General features: G+C 33.9%; 1 protein-coding gene across 1 annotated transcript; it reads right to left on the reverse strand.

Moving 5' to 3' along the window:
* Nucleotides 1–9367: 9367 nt before the first annotated feature.
* LOC140174337 (uncharacterized) lies at nt 9368–9856 on the reverse strand. The gene has a single exon (XM_072198778.1). The coding sequence runs from the start codon at nt 9854–9856 to the stop codon at nt 9368–9370; it is 489 nt and encodes a 162-aa protein (XP_072054879.1).
* Nucleotides 9857–18797: the final 8941 nt, after the last annotated feature.

Consider the following 18797-nt stretch of genomic DNA (forward strand, 5'->3'; position numbering starts at 1 on the left):
CACAAAGAGGAGCTTGACTTGCTCCCCGAAGTCCGAGAAGATGCCCAGATAAGAGAAGCGGCATTAAAGCAAAGGATGACTACTAGATATAACAAGAAAGTCATTCGAAGAGCATTTGTCCTGGACGACTTGGTCCTCATCAGGAACGACATTGGAGTCAACAAATCAGGAGAGGGAAAGCTCGCCGCAAATTGGAAAGGGCCATACAAAATCAAGGAAGTGTTAGGGAAAGGTTATTATAAAGTAACCGACCTGGACGGCACTGAGTTACCGAGGTCGTGGCATGCTTGTAATATGAAAAGGTACTACAGTTAGAAGCGAACTCTACTCCCTGATGTACTCTTTTCCCAACTTCATGATTTTTTCCCAAAAAAAGGGTTTTTTCTGGAGAAGGGTTTTTAAAGAGGCATCATAGTAGAGGCTAAGGGAAAATATGCTATCAAGACCCTTAGTAGCAAAAAGGTACCTTCCCAATTAATAAAGATCTTTTTCATTTACTATATCTCTCTTAAATATCCTCTTTTATTTTTTATAAGTCTTTCTACGAAACGCGCCGACTTAAGCTCGACAAAACGTGAAAATCCCATGACCGACCTAAAATGGTCGTCAGGATGAAACGACGAGGCACAAGTCGGCGTAAAGAGGTTATATGAGTTGATCGTAAGAACTCGGGAACCATCCGACTCTTAAGTCGAAAGGAAACCCGAGTAAAACAAACTCGAAAAAAGCTCCGAGTAAAAGAAAACCGAGCTCCGAGTAAAAGAAAAACGCATCGCAAAAATAACCTAAGTCATAGAAGCTCACTAAAGCAAAGTTGAGTATAAAGGATAACAAAAGAGATAGGAAAAACCTGGAAAAAGTTTAAAGGCTGCATAAAAGCCCTTGGACGAAAAAGGCTCGAGAAAGTAATGCAAGCTAACAAAAAGGTTTTCAAGAAGAAGATCAGAAAGGGGTTCTTCGAAATATCAAAAACAGAAAAAGCATGCACGCACAAGGTAACTTAAACCCTTATCCAAAAAAGGGCATTTACTTTGTTTAAAAACCCTTATCCAAAAAGGGCACAAATCAGAATATTTTGTTTACGGCCCTAAAAGGCCAAAAAGAAATTGTTTACAACCACCAACAGAGAAATAAAGTTTAAAAAAGGGGGACCCACAGGCCGGGCCCCCATATAGCCATAAAAAATATAAAGTTATCTTTTCAAGGGAGTAGAAGAATCACCACCGCCAGACTTCGGAGGGGCGCCACCAGGACCAGTCGGAGGAACGGAGGAAGAACTTGGAGCATCCTTAGGACGAGGAGGAGACTCGATAATCCTCTGCCCCCGAGTCTTCAGGTCTGACTCGGAAACGACCTCGGGGACAGGAGGATCAACGATAGCGCCATCAATAACTACCTTGTCAGGATGTAAAGGAGAAAGGTCCAAGTCGGGAGCGATAACTCTGACTTGTTCCAAGAAAATTCTCCAAGACTCCTCGGCGCCCTCGGCGATAGAGTCCTCCAACTCGGCGTATGCGTTCCGAGAATTCAGCAAGTCCTTCCTCACAGCAACAATATCTTGAAATAAAATGTGGTAGCTGTCTTGTGCTGTTTTCCTCAGATTAGCCTCCAAAGTGCATTGAGCCCGCAGCTTACTCTCCTCCTCCTTAAGGTGATCCCTCTCCTTCCTCAATTTATCTCTCTCCTCCTTCAACTCCCTCTCATGTTTTTCATACATAAGAAGCCTCTCCTCTAGCTCCTCAACCTTCGAGGATGCCCCCAGGGAGCTGAGGGGAGTCTTCTCAAAGATGTCCAAAAGTTTGCCACAAACACCCGCTGTCCTAAAACTCTCCTCGGCCATGGCGGTAAGGTGGTTTCGAACAGAAACATCATCCATACTTACAAAAGGATAGATGTTCTTTCGAACGAATGCCAGAGCATCCGCCTTAACCCCACCATCAAAAGAAGAAGAGCCAGACTCTGAAGTCTTGCGCTTCTTCTTCTCTGGCTCGGAGAGAGTTTGGGCAGAAGGAAGTGGTCGGGACAAACTTGAGGAGGAAATAATAAGGGGTTGAGAGGGAGTACCCATATTCTTAGGAGGAGGAGGAGGAGGAGGAGGAGAGACGACTGTCTTGGCACCCCCGGACCTAGCCCGGGACTTTGCTTTAGCCTCCTGCACCCTTTGGTAAGCCTCCTGAGCATTCTTCTTTGCCATATCTACAAGAAAAACAACCAACAGTTATAAGTCGGCAACATTCAAGTCGGTAGAAACAACTCGGAAATAAGAAATGCATGCACTACCTATGCAAGATTGAACAAAAGTCGACGTCCCCTGAAGGATTTTCCTCGTATCCAAGTATGGGTCCCTCCCCCACACTTCTCGGAAAAACCCTACAATGGTCGCCTCCACCTCATCCAGGTCATCGGGACCATACTTTTCACAAGAGAAAGGCGGCAACCAATAAAGGGGGAAGCGGGGGGAAGAATGTTCATCCAGGAAAAAGGGATGGTGACCCTCTACGGCTTGAACTTTGAAAAAGAAGTTTTTGAAGTCGTGAAAAGATTCGTCAAAAAGGGTGAAAATCCTCCGACCTTGAATGGCTCGGAAGGATACCCATTGCTGTTTATTGTTTAGCCCACTAAAGGGCTTAGTCATATGAAAGAGAAAGAAAAAAATCCTCAAAGAAGTCGGAAAGTCCAGAGCGTGGCTAATAAACTGATAGATCTTCAAAAAAACCCCAAGAGTTGGGGTGAAGTTGAGTAGGGGCAACCCTACAGTGTTGCAAAACAGATATCTCGAAATCCGAGAAAGGAAGAAAAACACCCAAGCGGGTGATCATGCATTCATACATAAAGAAAAAATGAGGGACAGCCTCATTTTCTCTCCCAAAACAGACCCGGTCTTCAGGACCCGGGATTATCAGTTCATATTTTGGCTCGTCCTCCTCCGAAGTACAGAGCCTGTGATGAGTACGAAGATGAGTGATGAACTCAGCATCGACCAACGGTTCCTCCCCAAGGACCGTAACATCTACCCATTGAGAAAGAACGTCTACGGAAGCCATTTTTTATATATAAAGAAAAGTGGCAGAAACCTACAAAAAGGAAAAAGAAAAAGAAAAATCAAAAAACACGGCCCTAAAGAGGAGAGATACGAAGCTAGAATCTACAGGTCAACCTATCCACTCGCAAAACAAAACATGCAAACATAAGGCATGACATGGAAAAAACAAAACTAACCTTTATCCGAAGAGATGAAGGCTGGAGAAAACAGGAAATCTTCGAACGCAAGAATGCAACACGAACAAGATAAGAAGAAGTTTGAAAGATTGCAGAAACGGAAAATGGAAAGAGAGGGAAAGTATTTATAAACATGCCAAGGGGCATAATGGTAAAAACGGAGCAGTCATTAATGAGATTGCACCGTTACCAAAGCCCTCAATGCTTCCCCAACGGACACGACGTTTGAATTGACGTAACTGTCAGAAACAAAAGGTCGCGAAAATCACGTCGGTTTCCAAGACCCGTATTTCCTTCAAACAAGTCGACTACGTACCCGAGTTGAATACTTGAACCCAAACTTTGAAGAAAATTTGGGCTCAAGTAGGGGCACTGTTCATACCCTGGCCCAATGCAAAGGCCCAGGTCCAACTAAAAGGCCTAACCTGAAGGGTTAAGCCTAGCTTAAGTACCGACCTTCACATAAGAAGTCGGTATCAACCACGACTTGGTATAAAGAAGTCGGATGTGAGATTAGCTGACAGATAAATACTCATTCGAATGAGTAACCGCCCCTAAAATCTCTCTAACCGCTTCATAAAGCCATATCTTAACCTCCCCAAGATAACAAGGACGGTTAGCACCCTAAAGATACGGCACTACACCAACGGTGGTTATTGGCTCGCCACTATAAATACACTGACACCCCTCAGGTATCTCTAAGCCCAATACTCTCTAGACCTGCTTACACTCTTGCTAACTTAGGCATCGGAGTGTCTTTGCAGGTACCACCCCCCATTCTCTCGTGAGCATAAGTCGGACGGAGCCTCCCGAGTTGCAGATCCACCCGGAGTTCTCCTCCTTCACACATTTGGGCCGCCAAACGCCATCTATCGTATTAATCTCCGGTTACCTACCGTAACAATTACCTTGTTCTCTCTTCCTTCCTCCATTTTTATTCTCCTTCTACGTTCTCTTCCATCGCAATTAGTTACCACTGTATATTAGTTCGTAATTATTACACTCAAAAGTGAATACTGCTTTAAAAATAAAGTTAAAAAAAGTCTCGTAACTCTTATGTGAATTATCTACACTCCTATAAATATAACGAAGAAGTAAATTTAATTTTTTTATTATAAGTAATTTTTTTATCTAATGCATACAAAGTCACATATTTTTATTTATGATTAAAAATTAAAAATTAAAATCAAATTATATTAGTACTTTTTGGTTTAATAAAATTAAAATAAAGTACAAAAATAAGGATAAAAACTAAAAAGAAAGAGATGGATCTATAAAAAGATAATGTTAAATTTTATGTCATTATGTATGAGAATATTTATTTATTTTATTATATTTAATTTTATACCAATTAACAAAAAAGTTAAATTTTATGTCCGTTTTTATTATTTGTCCGTTTTTTATTATTTATTTTACTTATCTATAGTTGTTTAAATTAGATTTTATAGTTATTGAGTCATGTTTTTTTTTCAACCAAAAAAATAGTTGTGAAGTCATTTTCATTTTTTTATAGTAGTACATTCATTATATCTTGATTTTAATAATTAATATAAATTTTAAAAAATAGAATAAATTTATATTTATTTTGATTACATTTAAGAGTTAATTATATCTACTCCTATAGTACAAAAATAGATTTAACTTTTTCTATAACAAATAATTTTTCAGTCATCTAATTTATAAAAAAGATTCCATCTTTTTATTTATCCTAAAAAGTAAAAATTAAAACTAATATAAATACTTTTTGATTAACAAAACTAAAATAAAACATAAAAATAAACTTTGAATAAAAATAAAAATACAAAATTTTGAATTCCAAAATATAAAATAGTTATAAGATAAAAAAATACTTAAATATAATTTCTGTAAGATACTCCATGAATAAACTTAGAAGAATGAATATTATATGCAAAGGAAATTATAATATGTTTGTATAAAATTACTATGTGTAATTTTTTTAAAATATTCTCCTTGTTAAACTATTTTACTTTTATTCTTTTAAAAGCATATCGATAATAAAAAATTTGCATGACTAATTTACATCCAAAAGAAAACTCTTAATGAAGTTACAGTAAAAAAAAATGTGTGAGTTTTTTTTATTCAATGTAACTGACTGATGTGTAAGATAAATTTTTTTAATAATAAACCTCTCTCGCTAAGGACAATATTAGAACTTAAAATTTGAACGCCAATTGACATTATATGTTACTAGCGGCTCAACAGGCACTAATGTGCCTATTCAGCCCCTTTTCTATTATTTTGAAGAATTTAATTTTATTTTTAAAATATATTATTCGTTCTTCAAATTATTAGATTACTTTTTTTTAATTTTAATATTAACGTGATCTTATTTATTTATATCATATTTTAGTGTTGGTATTAATATATCATCTATCTTTTAAATTTGTCAGATAAGTATTTTTTTCATCAATTTAAAATTAACGTAGCCTTATTTATATAATATTTTTTGAGGATAAAATTACTATAGAAAACCTTTAAAATGCTAAATTATAAAAGCACAAAATAAAGATATATGTATATATTATCAAAAAAAGGTATAGTTCAAGAAATAATGACAAAAATGTTATCCTAATTTAAAAAGAATATCTCTATAAACCCAAATACATGTTAGTTGTTTACAAAATATTAATTTTGTCTAAATATCATTGATATTCATGTTTGTCTTCTTCTTTTTTAAGTGGTAGACCAAAATATGATTCTGAATCTGAAGAGGCCTTCATTTTCCTACAGATAGTGGAAGGATAAAAGAAATGAATATGCTTATTTTTTTCGTTTTTAAATATCACACTATAAGAGTATTAATGAAAAAATTAGGGGAATACAAAGATTATGTACCTGGAAAAAATCCTTCGTCATTCATTATACATCTTCTTGTCAATAACTTCTTGCATTTTGATTTTGTTTAACATAAAAATAACCATATAAATACTTCAGGTTTATTCAATTAAATTAATTGCTTTTTATATAGAAGAATTCAATTAAAACCTGTAGTATTGTGATGTCTTATTTTTCATTGAACTTTCTGAAAGGACAAAGAAATGATATTAATCATTGTTTATCATTGACAAAATATAAATTAAATGATATTACATCTTTTTTTCTAGGAATTTTTTTTAATAACAATTACTTGCAATGATATTGTTTTGTATCGAAATGAGTTAGTTGTGTTCTTCTAAGTTCATGGCTGAAAAAAAAGAGTTAAAGTTTTAAGATAATTGATATATAGGATGAAATAGACGAAAATATTTATTATGTAATAGAAATTTATTGCATTACCTTTTATTCTTTTGATCCAATATTTCTCTTTTCACCATCTTCCATAATTGAGTTTTGTCTGCTTTAACTATACCTCCCCAACTAATAGAATAAATTTTGATTGGATGAACCTGAGTCAATCTCACGTTTGATCAATAACACTAAAATAAAAATATATATCATCAATCCAGTTGTCACTGTCATTAATGCCGTAATTCTTACTTTATTGTCGATTGGGCTCATTGATGCAATTGATTGCTCATCCTTCTATGTATTCCATAACGATTAGAATCCTGTTTCCTGTAATTTATTGCATATATGTATCACAATATATTTCAGTAGTGTTTTATATATTACTTTAGAATTAAGTAATGATACATCCCAAATAAGACATACCTCTACTTTTATGAGTTTTAAAATTTTATTTTAATAATTTTATTGCTAAAATTATAAAATTGATAGCAACATTTAAAGAAATCAAAGTTTGAATTTTTTTTTTCAAAGTATATATAAACATTGCAAACTATATATTATTAAAAAACCAATAATGATATATTTTAAGGATGTATGATATAATTTTTATAATTTTTGTGAATCATAGTTGGTGCATACCTGTTGGATAAAGTAAAGGTTCCAGTTTCTTTCCTTTATCTCTTTTAATATGCTGATGAGCCCTCTTGATATCAAGTTATCTGTTAAAAATCTTAGTCATTAGTTGTTAAAATTAGTGACCAAAACTATCTATTACAATATTGATATTGTAATGATAAAATTACATAATACACGGATTATACTTGTAAAAAGGCTCACGTATTTGCCAAGCACATAAATTACCTGAGGTGAAGGTAACAAAATTTCTTTGAACACCACATTCTTTGTGAATTGTCCCCTTTTTCCATCTACTGTTCCTTCTTTGACTAAGATTTTTGTGGTTGACTGAGAAACACTTCGAGATAGAGCAACATATAATTGACTATGACTGAACACTTGTTTAGGGAGATAGATCCCTACCTTAGGGATAGTTTGCCCTTGTGATTTATTTATCGTTAAGGCAAAACTCAACCTTACAGGAAATTGCTTTCTAATAAGCACAAAGGGTAGTCTTGAGTTCTCAGTTGTTTTTTGTTTTATCTGAGGCAGAAAAGCTCTTTTTCCAGAGTGATGACCTGTTAAGATTTTCACGTCTAACATGTTTTGAAAAGTTCCTCGACACAGTAGCCATGTGCCATTGCATAAGCATGCAACATCAGAGGAGCACCTTTTTTTACCTTCAACATATAAGGTGGCAATCCACTTGTGGAGATCGAGTTGAGATATTCTTGTTGATACAGATTATTTGTATCTCCTTCTACTTCATCAAAGGATGTTAAAAGTCATTCGTCTCCCAGAAATTGGTTGATGACTATATCATTAAGCTATTGCACATCATGATTCTTGGGTGTCAATATCGCTCTCTCCACCATATAAGATGCATCCCACCCATGAGATTACAAATTTGGAAAGGTTTCTTCTATTAATTTGTGTAATGATGCCTCACCTTCCCATGGTATTACCATGTGTGTTTCTATTTGTACCAAGTCTTCACATACGGTAGGCTCAATCACATCCCCTCTGCGCATAAGATACTCCGCAAAATCATGATCATTAAGAGATCGCATATTTTGTCGCAAGTGAAGAATTTTGGTGAATGCCCACAAATGTGATTTAACAATAGAAGCTGAAATCATTTACAACTTACTTCCTTTCGGCATAACAGGTAGTACTTGGCGAAAATCCCCTCCCATAACCATCACTTTCCCTCCAAATGGATTATTATTTTCTAAGATGTCTCGCAATGTGCGGTCCAATGATTCTATTGTTTCTTTATTAGCCATCGGCGCTTCATCCCAAATTATCGCTGTCGTCTGCCTAATCAGTTTTGCGAGATCAGATTGTTTACTTATATTGCACGTAGAGGATGGCTCTGCATTGATTGGGATCTTAAATCTAGAATGAGTTGTTTGACCACCACAGTTGTAGCTATTCCTAAGGACGCAGTTACCAAGATAATATGCTCTTTTAATTCTTAAGTCTGCAATTATAGCTCTGTAAAGAAATGTCTTACCTGCTTCTCCTGGTCCATCCACGAAGAACACTCCACTTTCTCTTCGATTAACTGTATTCATAATGCACCTGAAAGCTGTAGACAAGTCATGATTCAATCTTTCTATAGAACATAGGTCTTCTTGAGGAACTTCGATGGACATTTCTTCTTGAATAATTCTAGTCATGAAGTTGTCATTGTCGTTGTCTGAGGTTAGAGCTGGTAAATCGTATTGTGCAATATATTTTCCATGCTGTAGGATGATGTCATTTAAATCCCTAAGCAAATGATTTGTCAACCCATTGTAGGTTGTAGTGCTTGTTGATGCGTAATCATCCACCATACATGAAAGAAACTCGTCTCACAGACTTCTTACATCTGTTGGCTCACAAAATTAAAATGGTGGCAAACAACCTTCTTAAAGCACATGGCATTCTCAAAATGGATGCCTCAACCAAACATGATCTTATACTACTATCACTCTCCAACAGTCCTCGATGCTGAGCGGATTGATTAAAGGACGAATATTGGACACCATCGACTGTTAGCAAATCATCCCAACCAGTTGGGCCTCTTACATTTGACAATAGAATACGCAAATAGAATTTTTCACCTTCTGTTAGTGAAACGGTATAGATCCGACCGATAGCTCTCTTTTGTGACCTACGTCGATGCCATTTTTTCCTTGCTGTGCCAACTGTAATATTCTGGAATTTTCCTGTACAAAAGATGCCTAGATTGTTGGTCATTACCCCGATTAAGTTGGAAGAATTTAGTGAGCATTGTTCTTCAGAAATAGTCATTATTAACTATTTTAGAAATAGTTTGGTGCTCATAAAAGCTCACTTGATGTTGATTTGGAAAATAAACTTGCAACCTTTCAACTGATGGGTACATTCGGTAAAGGTTGAATCTAAATATCCTCCAGCATGCCTTTGAAGCGGAAATCCATCTTGCATCAATAAACTGTTGCACCTCATCATAATGAGAACTTCTGTGAACCTCCATTGCCACACGGTCTGGTCCCTTATAACAATACTTGTATAGATATTTTATATTCTTAATACTGCTACATATCTCTACATTGATATGACAATCATACTTCAGTAGTAGCCAAGGGTTGTACGGAACCACCCATCTATTGTCAATTGTGACATTTTGGTTTATAGGGATTGGAGTATCAAATCGTCTCCTATATTGAGGATATGAGTCATCACCTCGTCGTGTCTCTGGTATGAACTCTTTTGGGTAGTTGCGTTTACATTGACCGTTCTTCATGCACGGTGAAGATTGATTTAGTGTTCTGCAAGGACCATGGACCATATGCCTTAGCACTGCCTCATGTAAGTGGGGTTCCGTTTCTTTACATGGTATTTCCGCTCAGTCCAAACTATCATATTGGTCAGGATCACTCAACTTGTCATTGTTTTCTAAGATTAACAACATATGTACGTGTGACAATCCTCTTTTTTGAAATTTGGTGACATAAATATAACTTTTCACCTTTCTCAATACACCTTTGGTAATAACATCCTGCTTTAATTGTTCGAAATTGGCTCTGAAAATCCTAGTTGTTAGATCCGGATGATCATGTAGAGTTTGAGTAGGACTGAGTTCTGAAGCTATTTCTGACCATGATAAATTGCATGTCATAGTTAGAAAAATATCTGGTTTACCTTCTTTAAGAATAATAGCCATTCCATCCACGTACTGTTGAGTCATGTCTCGACGACTGCCCACGAACGACGATGGTAATATCGTTCTTTTGCCAACATTTCTAATACCAATTTTAGAGAAAAGTATTATTAGTTTTAAAGTTTAAATTCAGGAACACGTAATGATCAATTGTGTGGCCATTAAATTGAATAATTACCAGCATTATTCTCTCTTGTGTGCAAAGCATCTTGTAAGCCTTGATATAGTTTAGCTCAAAGTTCCTTTTGTCTTTGTCGAACCCATCTTAACTTGCCTGTTTCCATTTTCACATAGTTGTCAACAACATATTATTGAAGAAGTCGCCCCGCTTGCAAAACTGTTGAGTGATCATTAGGGCGGATCTATGAATATTGAGGATTATAGAAAATTGTTAGAAATTGTGAAATGATGTATTGGTACAAACTATCATCTACAGAAGTCTATAAATGATGTAGCAAATATAGAAGATTATACCTCGAGCATATAGCTGTAATATGTCCGGCATGATACTTTGTTTCCACGTTGAGTTTGAGTATTTATATCCCATCTATGGGTTCCAAATGGAAAAAGAAGAGGATATTGTAGTGGATCATAATATCCAACAAACTCCTGAATCCTTCTGAGGTTACTAGTATGAGTTTGAACCTTGATATCTCGTCCGCGCACCATTGTTTCGATGTCATTACCGACTATTATGGTTGCCACTTGTGAAGCAGTTGGGAGACTGTATTGTGGTTGATTAGCAGGTCACTCTCTAATCACCAAACTACACTCTTGCACATCTAGTCATTATGCAAGCTGACAGAATACATGGATAAAAGGATTATATTGGTGCAACAATTGTTGTAGCTTCAAAACCACCTTTTGTGCAGTTTTGTGTTCTCCAGCATCCTATTTTGTAACTCGTGCTCAGTATCGTATATATACAGTTGCAAGAAGCGTGGTCGCGCCCTTGATCTGGATAAAATCCTCCTATACTGTGGTACATTGATCCTTGAGCATGGAATGTATATATACCATGACTTGTTGTAGCTAATTGTTTGTCTATCTGTACACCGCACGAAGTGAATGAAAAAATATGATTGTAACCATGAATGTGTTTCCTGAAATAATTCTCTTCTGCAGAAGGGTCTAAGAAGATTTCAAGTAATTCCTGAGAAGCATTTACTTGGGGCAAAGAAATTCCTCCATTGCAACACATGTCCAAAGTTTCACGGTGAAATAGACGTGCATTTCAGTGTGTACATGTCATTGTAGGAAGTAGTGTAGTTTGAAGCACTGTTCTATTCTCTTGAAAATTTCGAGCACAATTGTGGGATGTTCGGAAATGGTGTTTAATTTTTGCACTCGCATAGGAATATTAAAATATTATTATGTTATAGATTTTTTTTCTAAGTGTGCCAATAATTGTATGGTTAGGTACTCGAGTCGAATTCATTAATTATTTCATATTATTTTAGATAGTGAAATCAAGAGTGAACAAAGAATATGTATACAACTTCTCAATTGAGGTTTGTTTTTTGAAAAATAAACGTAATTTTTAAAGATCTGTCTTTTTCTAGGTTTTTCTGTTGCCTAAACTCATATAAGATTGTCAAAGTTTGAAGTTCTAAGTAATATATGAGGTTAAATATATATTTAATACTGCAAATTTTTATCCTGACTTATATTGAAATATGTAAAGAATATTTTTAAAATGATATGATTCTATTGTATTTTTGTTTGCTATTCAATTTTATGAAAGTTTTGAATGTCACCCAGTAATTTGTAATAATTTTAATTATATTTTTTAAAATTATTATGATAAATTAATGATACAATAAAAATTTGTCCATTAAAATTGCATAAATATTTTTTATGGTTAATATACATGGTATACTTTTATTTTGTTATTTTTGTTGGTGTTTATGTTAATAATTTTTTTTACATTATTAAATTTTAATTTGATAATCTTGTTATTATCAAGGGTTTATTCTCTTATAACTATAACGACGTTAAATTTTATTTTCCAACACTAAATGATATTATGTGTTTTATGGTTTTTGCTATTGGATAACAATTGTAGTAACATTTTTTTTAGTTAGTACTTAAATTAGTGATTCATTAAAAATTTTTCTTGTAACTCATAAGAATGTATACACAGTTGTCTATGTTTTTAATTTGAGGTCTACATTATTTAGTTACCTATTGACTTGTAATTTTTAATATAATATTTAGTTTTATTTTTATTTTAAGAAATTAGAACACATTGTGCCATTAGTTAATTTTACTATTTATTAAATGCTTAATTTGTTAATAACCTTATATTAAATAAAAGGACACATATAATTTTTACAGTTTATTTTTAAATACATGAGATAGAACAACAATATTTTTGTAGTATCTATTAATTGTCATTTTTGTGTTTAAATTACATTTTTTTGTTCAATTTTTTTCTTTAATTTTAAAAGATATATGTTGTTATGAAAATTTTATTATAAAATTATTCTTATTATTATTAGTTTCATGAATGTATCAACTATTTTAAATGTTTTATTTGTTAAGTATTTATTTTAAATTTTTTTTATTAAATTTAGAATTTTGTTTACAATATATAGTAAGCAAAATTTAAAGAGCAATACAGATAATAGACATAATAAAAATTTATTTATTATTATGATAACTAATAAGCATAATAATACAAAAATTTTAACTAAACACATTTATATAGTAATGTATGTTAATAAAACTTTATATTTATTCAATATTATAAATGTTTTAAATGATTATTATATGATGATGATAAAATATTAGAAATATAAATAGAGTATTCACCATTCATATTTGCATGACTTCTGGTATTGTTTGTAGTTGGTTCATAAGAAGCAATTGGTTGAGTAATTGAATTAGTAGTAGCAATGGTGTCTCGACATACACTTATATTTAAAAAAAATTCAAATTTTATGTTATATACTTTTTTGAAAAAACAAAAAATTAGCGCTTAGCAATAAAATAAAGCGTGCTAATTAAGTTGGTTAATTTTGTTAATATTCTACGTTAAGAAAATTTAATGTGCAGACAAAATAACTTATATCGACGTGTTTACATGTTTAAAGTATATAAAAATACTAATCAGAGAATCTATTACTTGAACCAACTCCATAACCATGTATTTCCGTACCTATATTTTTAAAGAGCGATATAGAAAATAAGCATAAATTAAACTCATAAGAAAAGAATTAGTTATCATAATATATTAGTTAACTTTGATTGCGTGAAACAAAATATCAGTAACTTTGATTATTTTAGAATTGATCTATATTTCTTTATTATAATACAAATAGTTTTTTCTATACTTCTAATTTTTTATAGTGTTTTTTTTTCAAAGGTTTGAATCTTGTCCATTAATGTTTGATATATTGTATTTTTTTAATTTGATACCATAAATTGATGATATGATGAGTATTTCATAAATTAAGACAATTAAGAATACAAAGTTTAAAAAATAATTTATTTGTTATACTGTAATGTATTCTTGTTTTTTTGTGTTTACATTGATAATAAAAGGAATTAATCTTTATAATAAAAAGAATTCATCTTTATTTATGCAGTGCTATAACAATCACAGGGGATAAAAAATAATAGCTCTTGTTTTTTTAACAGTTATATATAGTCCATTATATATATTGATATAGATTTGATTAATGAGTACACTTTTATATGTAATTTTTTAAGAAATTAATATTCGACATAAAAAATATATAAACTATGTATTGTAAATTTAATTATTCCAATGAATTTAGTTAATAATGATTTATTTTTCTTTATAATTTAAATACTATTGTCCCTTTGAAATAACTATTAATAAAATAATTATATTTTATTTACATTTAGTTAAATATACTATAATGATATATTGATCACTTATATTATGGGCTATTATGTATGAAAAATACTAATAAAAAATAATAAATAATTAATATTTTGTTGACGTAATTTTATTTATATCTTTATTATGATTATAGTATAACGTTATCTATATTAATTATTTTAATAATTTTTTTAACTGTTATATTTGTATGTAAGTGAGATATATCCTAATTTTATTTTTAATTTCTTAGAAATATATATCATTACCAAAGCCCTAAAATATGAGAACATAAAGAATTTAAAAAAATAAATTAAAGTGTTGCTAAAATTAATAAATTTAATTTTAAATTATCATGTATCATAAGTCTGCAGTGTCAGCTTTTTTTAGGAGTGATTCAGTTTTTAAATTCTGTCGTGGGTTATAACATCTCGGATTTTTTTTGAAAATTAAGTAATTAGTTATTTATAAGTTATCATATTATATTGAGATTTTGTTTTTAAGAAATCTATTTTTTTAACAAAGATAATTAAATAAAATTTTATGATTATTGAAGTTTAATTTAAATATAACTTATTTTATTAATTTAAACTATTTATTAAAAACTATTTTGATAGGCAAAAATTAAGTTAATCTTTTATAGTTATTATTATTATTATTATTATTATTATTATTATTATTAGTTACTTCCTTCTTTTATATATATATATATATATATATATATATATATATATATATATATATATATATATATATATATATATATAACCAACGAGGTATGTCCTTTTTCATGACACCTAACCCTTTTCTTAATAAATGCTTCAGCACTAATCCATTCTTTCTTTTAAATCATGAACAAGTCAATTAAGAAACAAAAAGAAAGAGAAAGGAAACATGGCTTGTATATATATAACACTTTGACACCTAATGAGTTTTAGTATCACAAAATTCTCATTCAATACCCTTTGCCTTTAATCACATTCATCTCTTTCATATCACCGAATGAACGAAAGAAAAAAAAGAGAGAGAAACACCGTGAGAGAGAGAAGAGAACGAAACCATGGAACCGTGAGTTTCCAACTTCGATTACTTGCGATCTGAAACTCCAATAAAAAATCTAATCCAGTAAAAGTGTTCGTATCTTCCTCCTCTACGTGTTGGCGTTACTTTTGTCCGGTGGAAATCGACGGTGACGTAGCTCCCCTACCCCTTGAGCTTGGCCAACTGGAGTTCTAGGAGGCACGGAGGATTCCGGATGTTTTTCCCTTCAGCAGCACAGTCAGAAAGTTTCTCTAGAGTTTCGAGTATTTCGATTATGTACGAAGGTAGGGTTTTGATAAATTTTCACCGACTAAATGATATTTGATAAGTAAATTGATGTTTGGATTGAGTGTTATTGAAATTTGATTGCATTTCATGTTGAATTCTGTTGCTATATTGATATTTTGATGAAGTTGTGTTTAGTCAGCTCGAGAATGGATAAATTTTTAAGTTAATATTTTGATAAAAATAAAATAGGTTTTCGGTCTCGTTAAAGGACAAGATATTAGTTTGAAAATTTTATTTTAAAGGATGTCATTATATTTTTATAAAAAGACTGAGGTTATGTTTATTATTATAGACTAAGTTTTGAAAGGAAAATGCTATTTTGAGTTTTTATTCAAAATTACTGCCACAGGAGAGCAGATGTGACATTGTTTTGGCCTTAGTGCCAAATGTAAAGTGGGGACGCCCACACACTGAGAACTATTTTCCAGATGTACGCTTATTGATTTGGAAAGTCACACTGTATGCGGCCTCGACGTACGACTTATAAGCACACTGATGCATCTGGAAAACCATATCTGGGACTCGTGCCCGGGTAATGTCGGGAGCGGGTAGGCAACCGACACATGAGCTCATGGCCTGTGTTAGGAATAGACATGCATCATTCTTGTTGCGCATTTGCATTTTACTTGACATTGTGAAATTGTTTATGATTGTCTTCTTGTGTTTATACATTCCTTAATGTTATTCTGAATTGTGGTGACTAGATATTTCTTTGCGATACTTGTATATTTCGTTGTGAATTACTTGAACTGTGGTAATCCTAACTAAACTAACCACCCTCGACCCTACTAAGAACCCCCCAGTTCTTACCCCTTCTCTTCCTCCCCTTCAGATGGAGACCGGAGTTATATTTTACGAGATGGACCCTCCCTATATATACGAGGATATTGTACAGCATAGGTTTTATGTAGTAGTTGCGGAGATTAGGACTCGTATGTACATTCTGTGTGATCATCCTTTCCATCACCCGATTGACACTCCACAGTTTAACCCAGACATGCCCTATGAGTTCCCACTGCAGTGGCTCCACCCGGATGCTCCATTTCACCCGTTTCATGATGGACTGGTGCCTCACCAGCATCCCAATCAGCCTGCGGATTAGGCGGACCCTGAGCCTGAGCCCATGGAGGAGCATTTTCTAGAACCTGTACCGGAGGAGGACATCCCCGTGGAGCAGATCTCAGTATTTTCATCCAAGCCATCTTCTGAGGAGCCGCTCACCGCCTCTATTAGTGGACCGGCGAGTGCTGGTCAGACTAGTAGCACGAGTGCCAGTGCCACTCCCGAGATTATAGAGATTTTCGATGACGAGGACGAGGATCCTAAGGAGTGTTCTGATGTGGTTGTGATCTCCTCTGACGATGACAGCTGAGTCCTGGGAGCTGCGGCTGTGCCTTTTGATAGTTTTTTTTTGTGTTAGCCTAGCCTTTGTGTTAATCTCTCACTTTTGGTCAGACTCACTGAGAGAGTAGGGTGTACATAATGGACTAGGCTAGTTCGGGTGCCAGTTTAGGGGTTTTCTATATGGACCAGGGCCCGGAGTGTTGGGTTGTACATAGTAGTATTTCTGAAGGGTTGTATGCTAACTCAGGATATATATATGTATATATATATATATATATATATATATATATATATACATATACATATATGTACGACAGTACCTATATGCTTATGCTTGTGTATGTTTAATTAGTTGTCCTTGCAAGTTTTCTTATAAAAGTTTATCCAAAACTCGATAGTACGCTGGTGGACGAAATTGTGATCACATCAATGTAGTATTCTTTTTTGTTGTATGGAATCATTATAATGGCTCTTTGCTATGTGTGGACACAACTCCGTTCAACTTAACCAGCAAGTGTACTGGGTCATCCAAGTAATACCTTACGTGAGTAAGGGTCGATCCCACGGAGATTGTTGGTATGAAGCAAGCTATGGTCACCTTGTAAATCTTAGTTAGGCAGATTAAATGGTTTATGATAAGTTCGAAAATAAATAATAAACAGAAATAAAATAGTAAATAGTTACTCATAAAATTCCATGGTGGGAATTTCAGATAGGCATATGGAGATGCTGTGCTCCTCTCGAATCTCTACTTTCTTATTACATTCATCCAATCCTTCTTACTCCTTTCCATGGCAAGCTGTATGTAGGGCATCACCATTGTCAGGGCTACCTCCCATCCTCTCAGTGAAAATGGTCCTATGCTCTGTCACAACACGGCTAATCATCTGTCGATTCTCAATCAGGTTGGAATAGAATCCCTTGATTCTTTTGCGTCTGTCACTAACGCCCAGCCTTCAGGAGTTTGAAGCTCGTCACAGTCATTCAATCCCAGAATCCTACTCGGAATACCACAGACAAGGTTAGACTTTCCGGATTCCCGGAATCCTACTCGGAATACCACAGACAATGTTAGACTTTCCGGATTCCCATGAATGCCGCCATCTATCTAGCTTATACCACGAAGATTCTGTTGGGAAATCTAAGAGATATGCGCCCGGCCTAAGGTAGAACGGAAGTGGTTGTCAGTCACGCGCGTTCATAGGTGAGAATGATGATGAGTGTCATGGATCATCGCATTCATCAAGTTGAAGTGCAACGTATATCTTGGAATAAGAATAAGGAGAATTGAATAGAAAATAGTAGTAATTGCATTGAAACTTGAGGTACAGCAGAGCTCCACACCCTTAATCTATGGTGTGTAGAAACTCCACCGTTGAAAATACATAAGTGAAATGTTCAGGCATGGCCGAATGGCCAGCCCCCCCCCCCCCCCCCCCCAAAACGTGATCAATAGCCTCCTAAGATGAAGAATAATACAAAACTGAGACCAAAGATGTCTAATACAATAGTAAACTATCCTATTTATACTAGACTAGCAACTAGGGATTACATGAGTAAGTAATTGATGCATAAATCCACTTCCGGGGCCTACTTGGTGTATGTTTGGGCTGAGCTTAATTTATCCACAAGTTGAGGCTTCTCTTGGAGTTGAACGCCAAGTTATAACGTGTTTTGGGCGTTCAACTCCGGGTCGTGACGTATTTCTGGCGTTTGACTCCAGACAACAACATGGAACTGGCGTTGAGCGCCAGTTTACGTTGTCAATTCCCGAATAAAGTATGGATTATTATATATTGCTGGAAAGCTCTGGATGTCTACTTTCCAACGCCGTTAAGAGCACGCCTTTTGGAGTTCTGTAGCTCCAGAAAATTCATTTCGAGTGCAGGGAGGTCAGATTCCAACAGCATCAGCAGTCCTTTGTCAGCCTCCTATCAGAGTTTTGCTCAGGTCCCTCAATTTCAGCCAGAAATTACCTGAAATCACAGAAAAACACACAAAATC

This window comes from Arachis hypogaea, chromosome 7, assembly GCF_003086295.3.
Source record: "Arachis hypogaea cultivar Tifrunner chromosome 7, arahy.Tifrunner.gnm2.J5K5, whole genome shotgun sequence".
Classification (NCBI taxonomy): domain Eukaryota; kingdom Viridiplantae; phylum Streptophyta; class Magnoliopsida; order Fabales; family Fabaceae; genus Arachis; species Arachis hypogaea.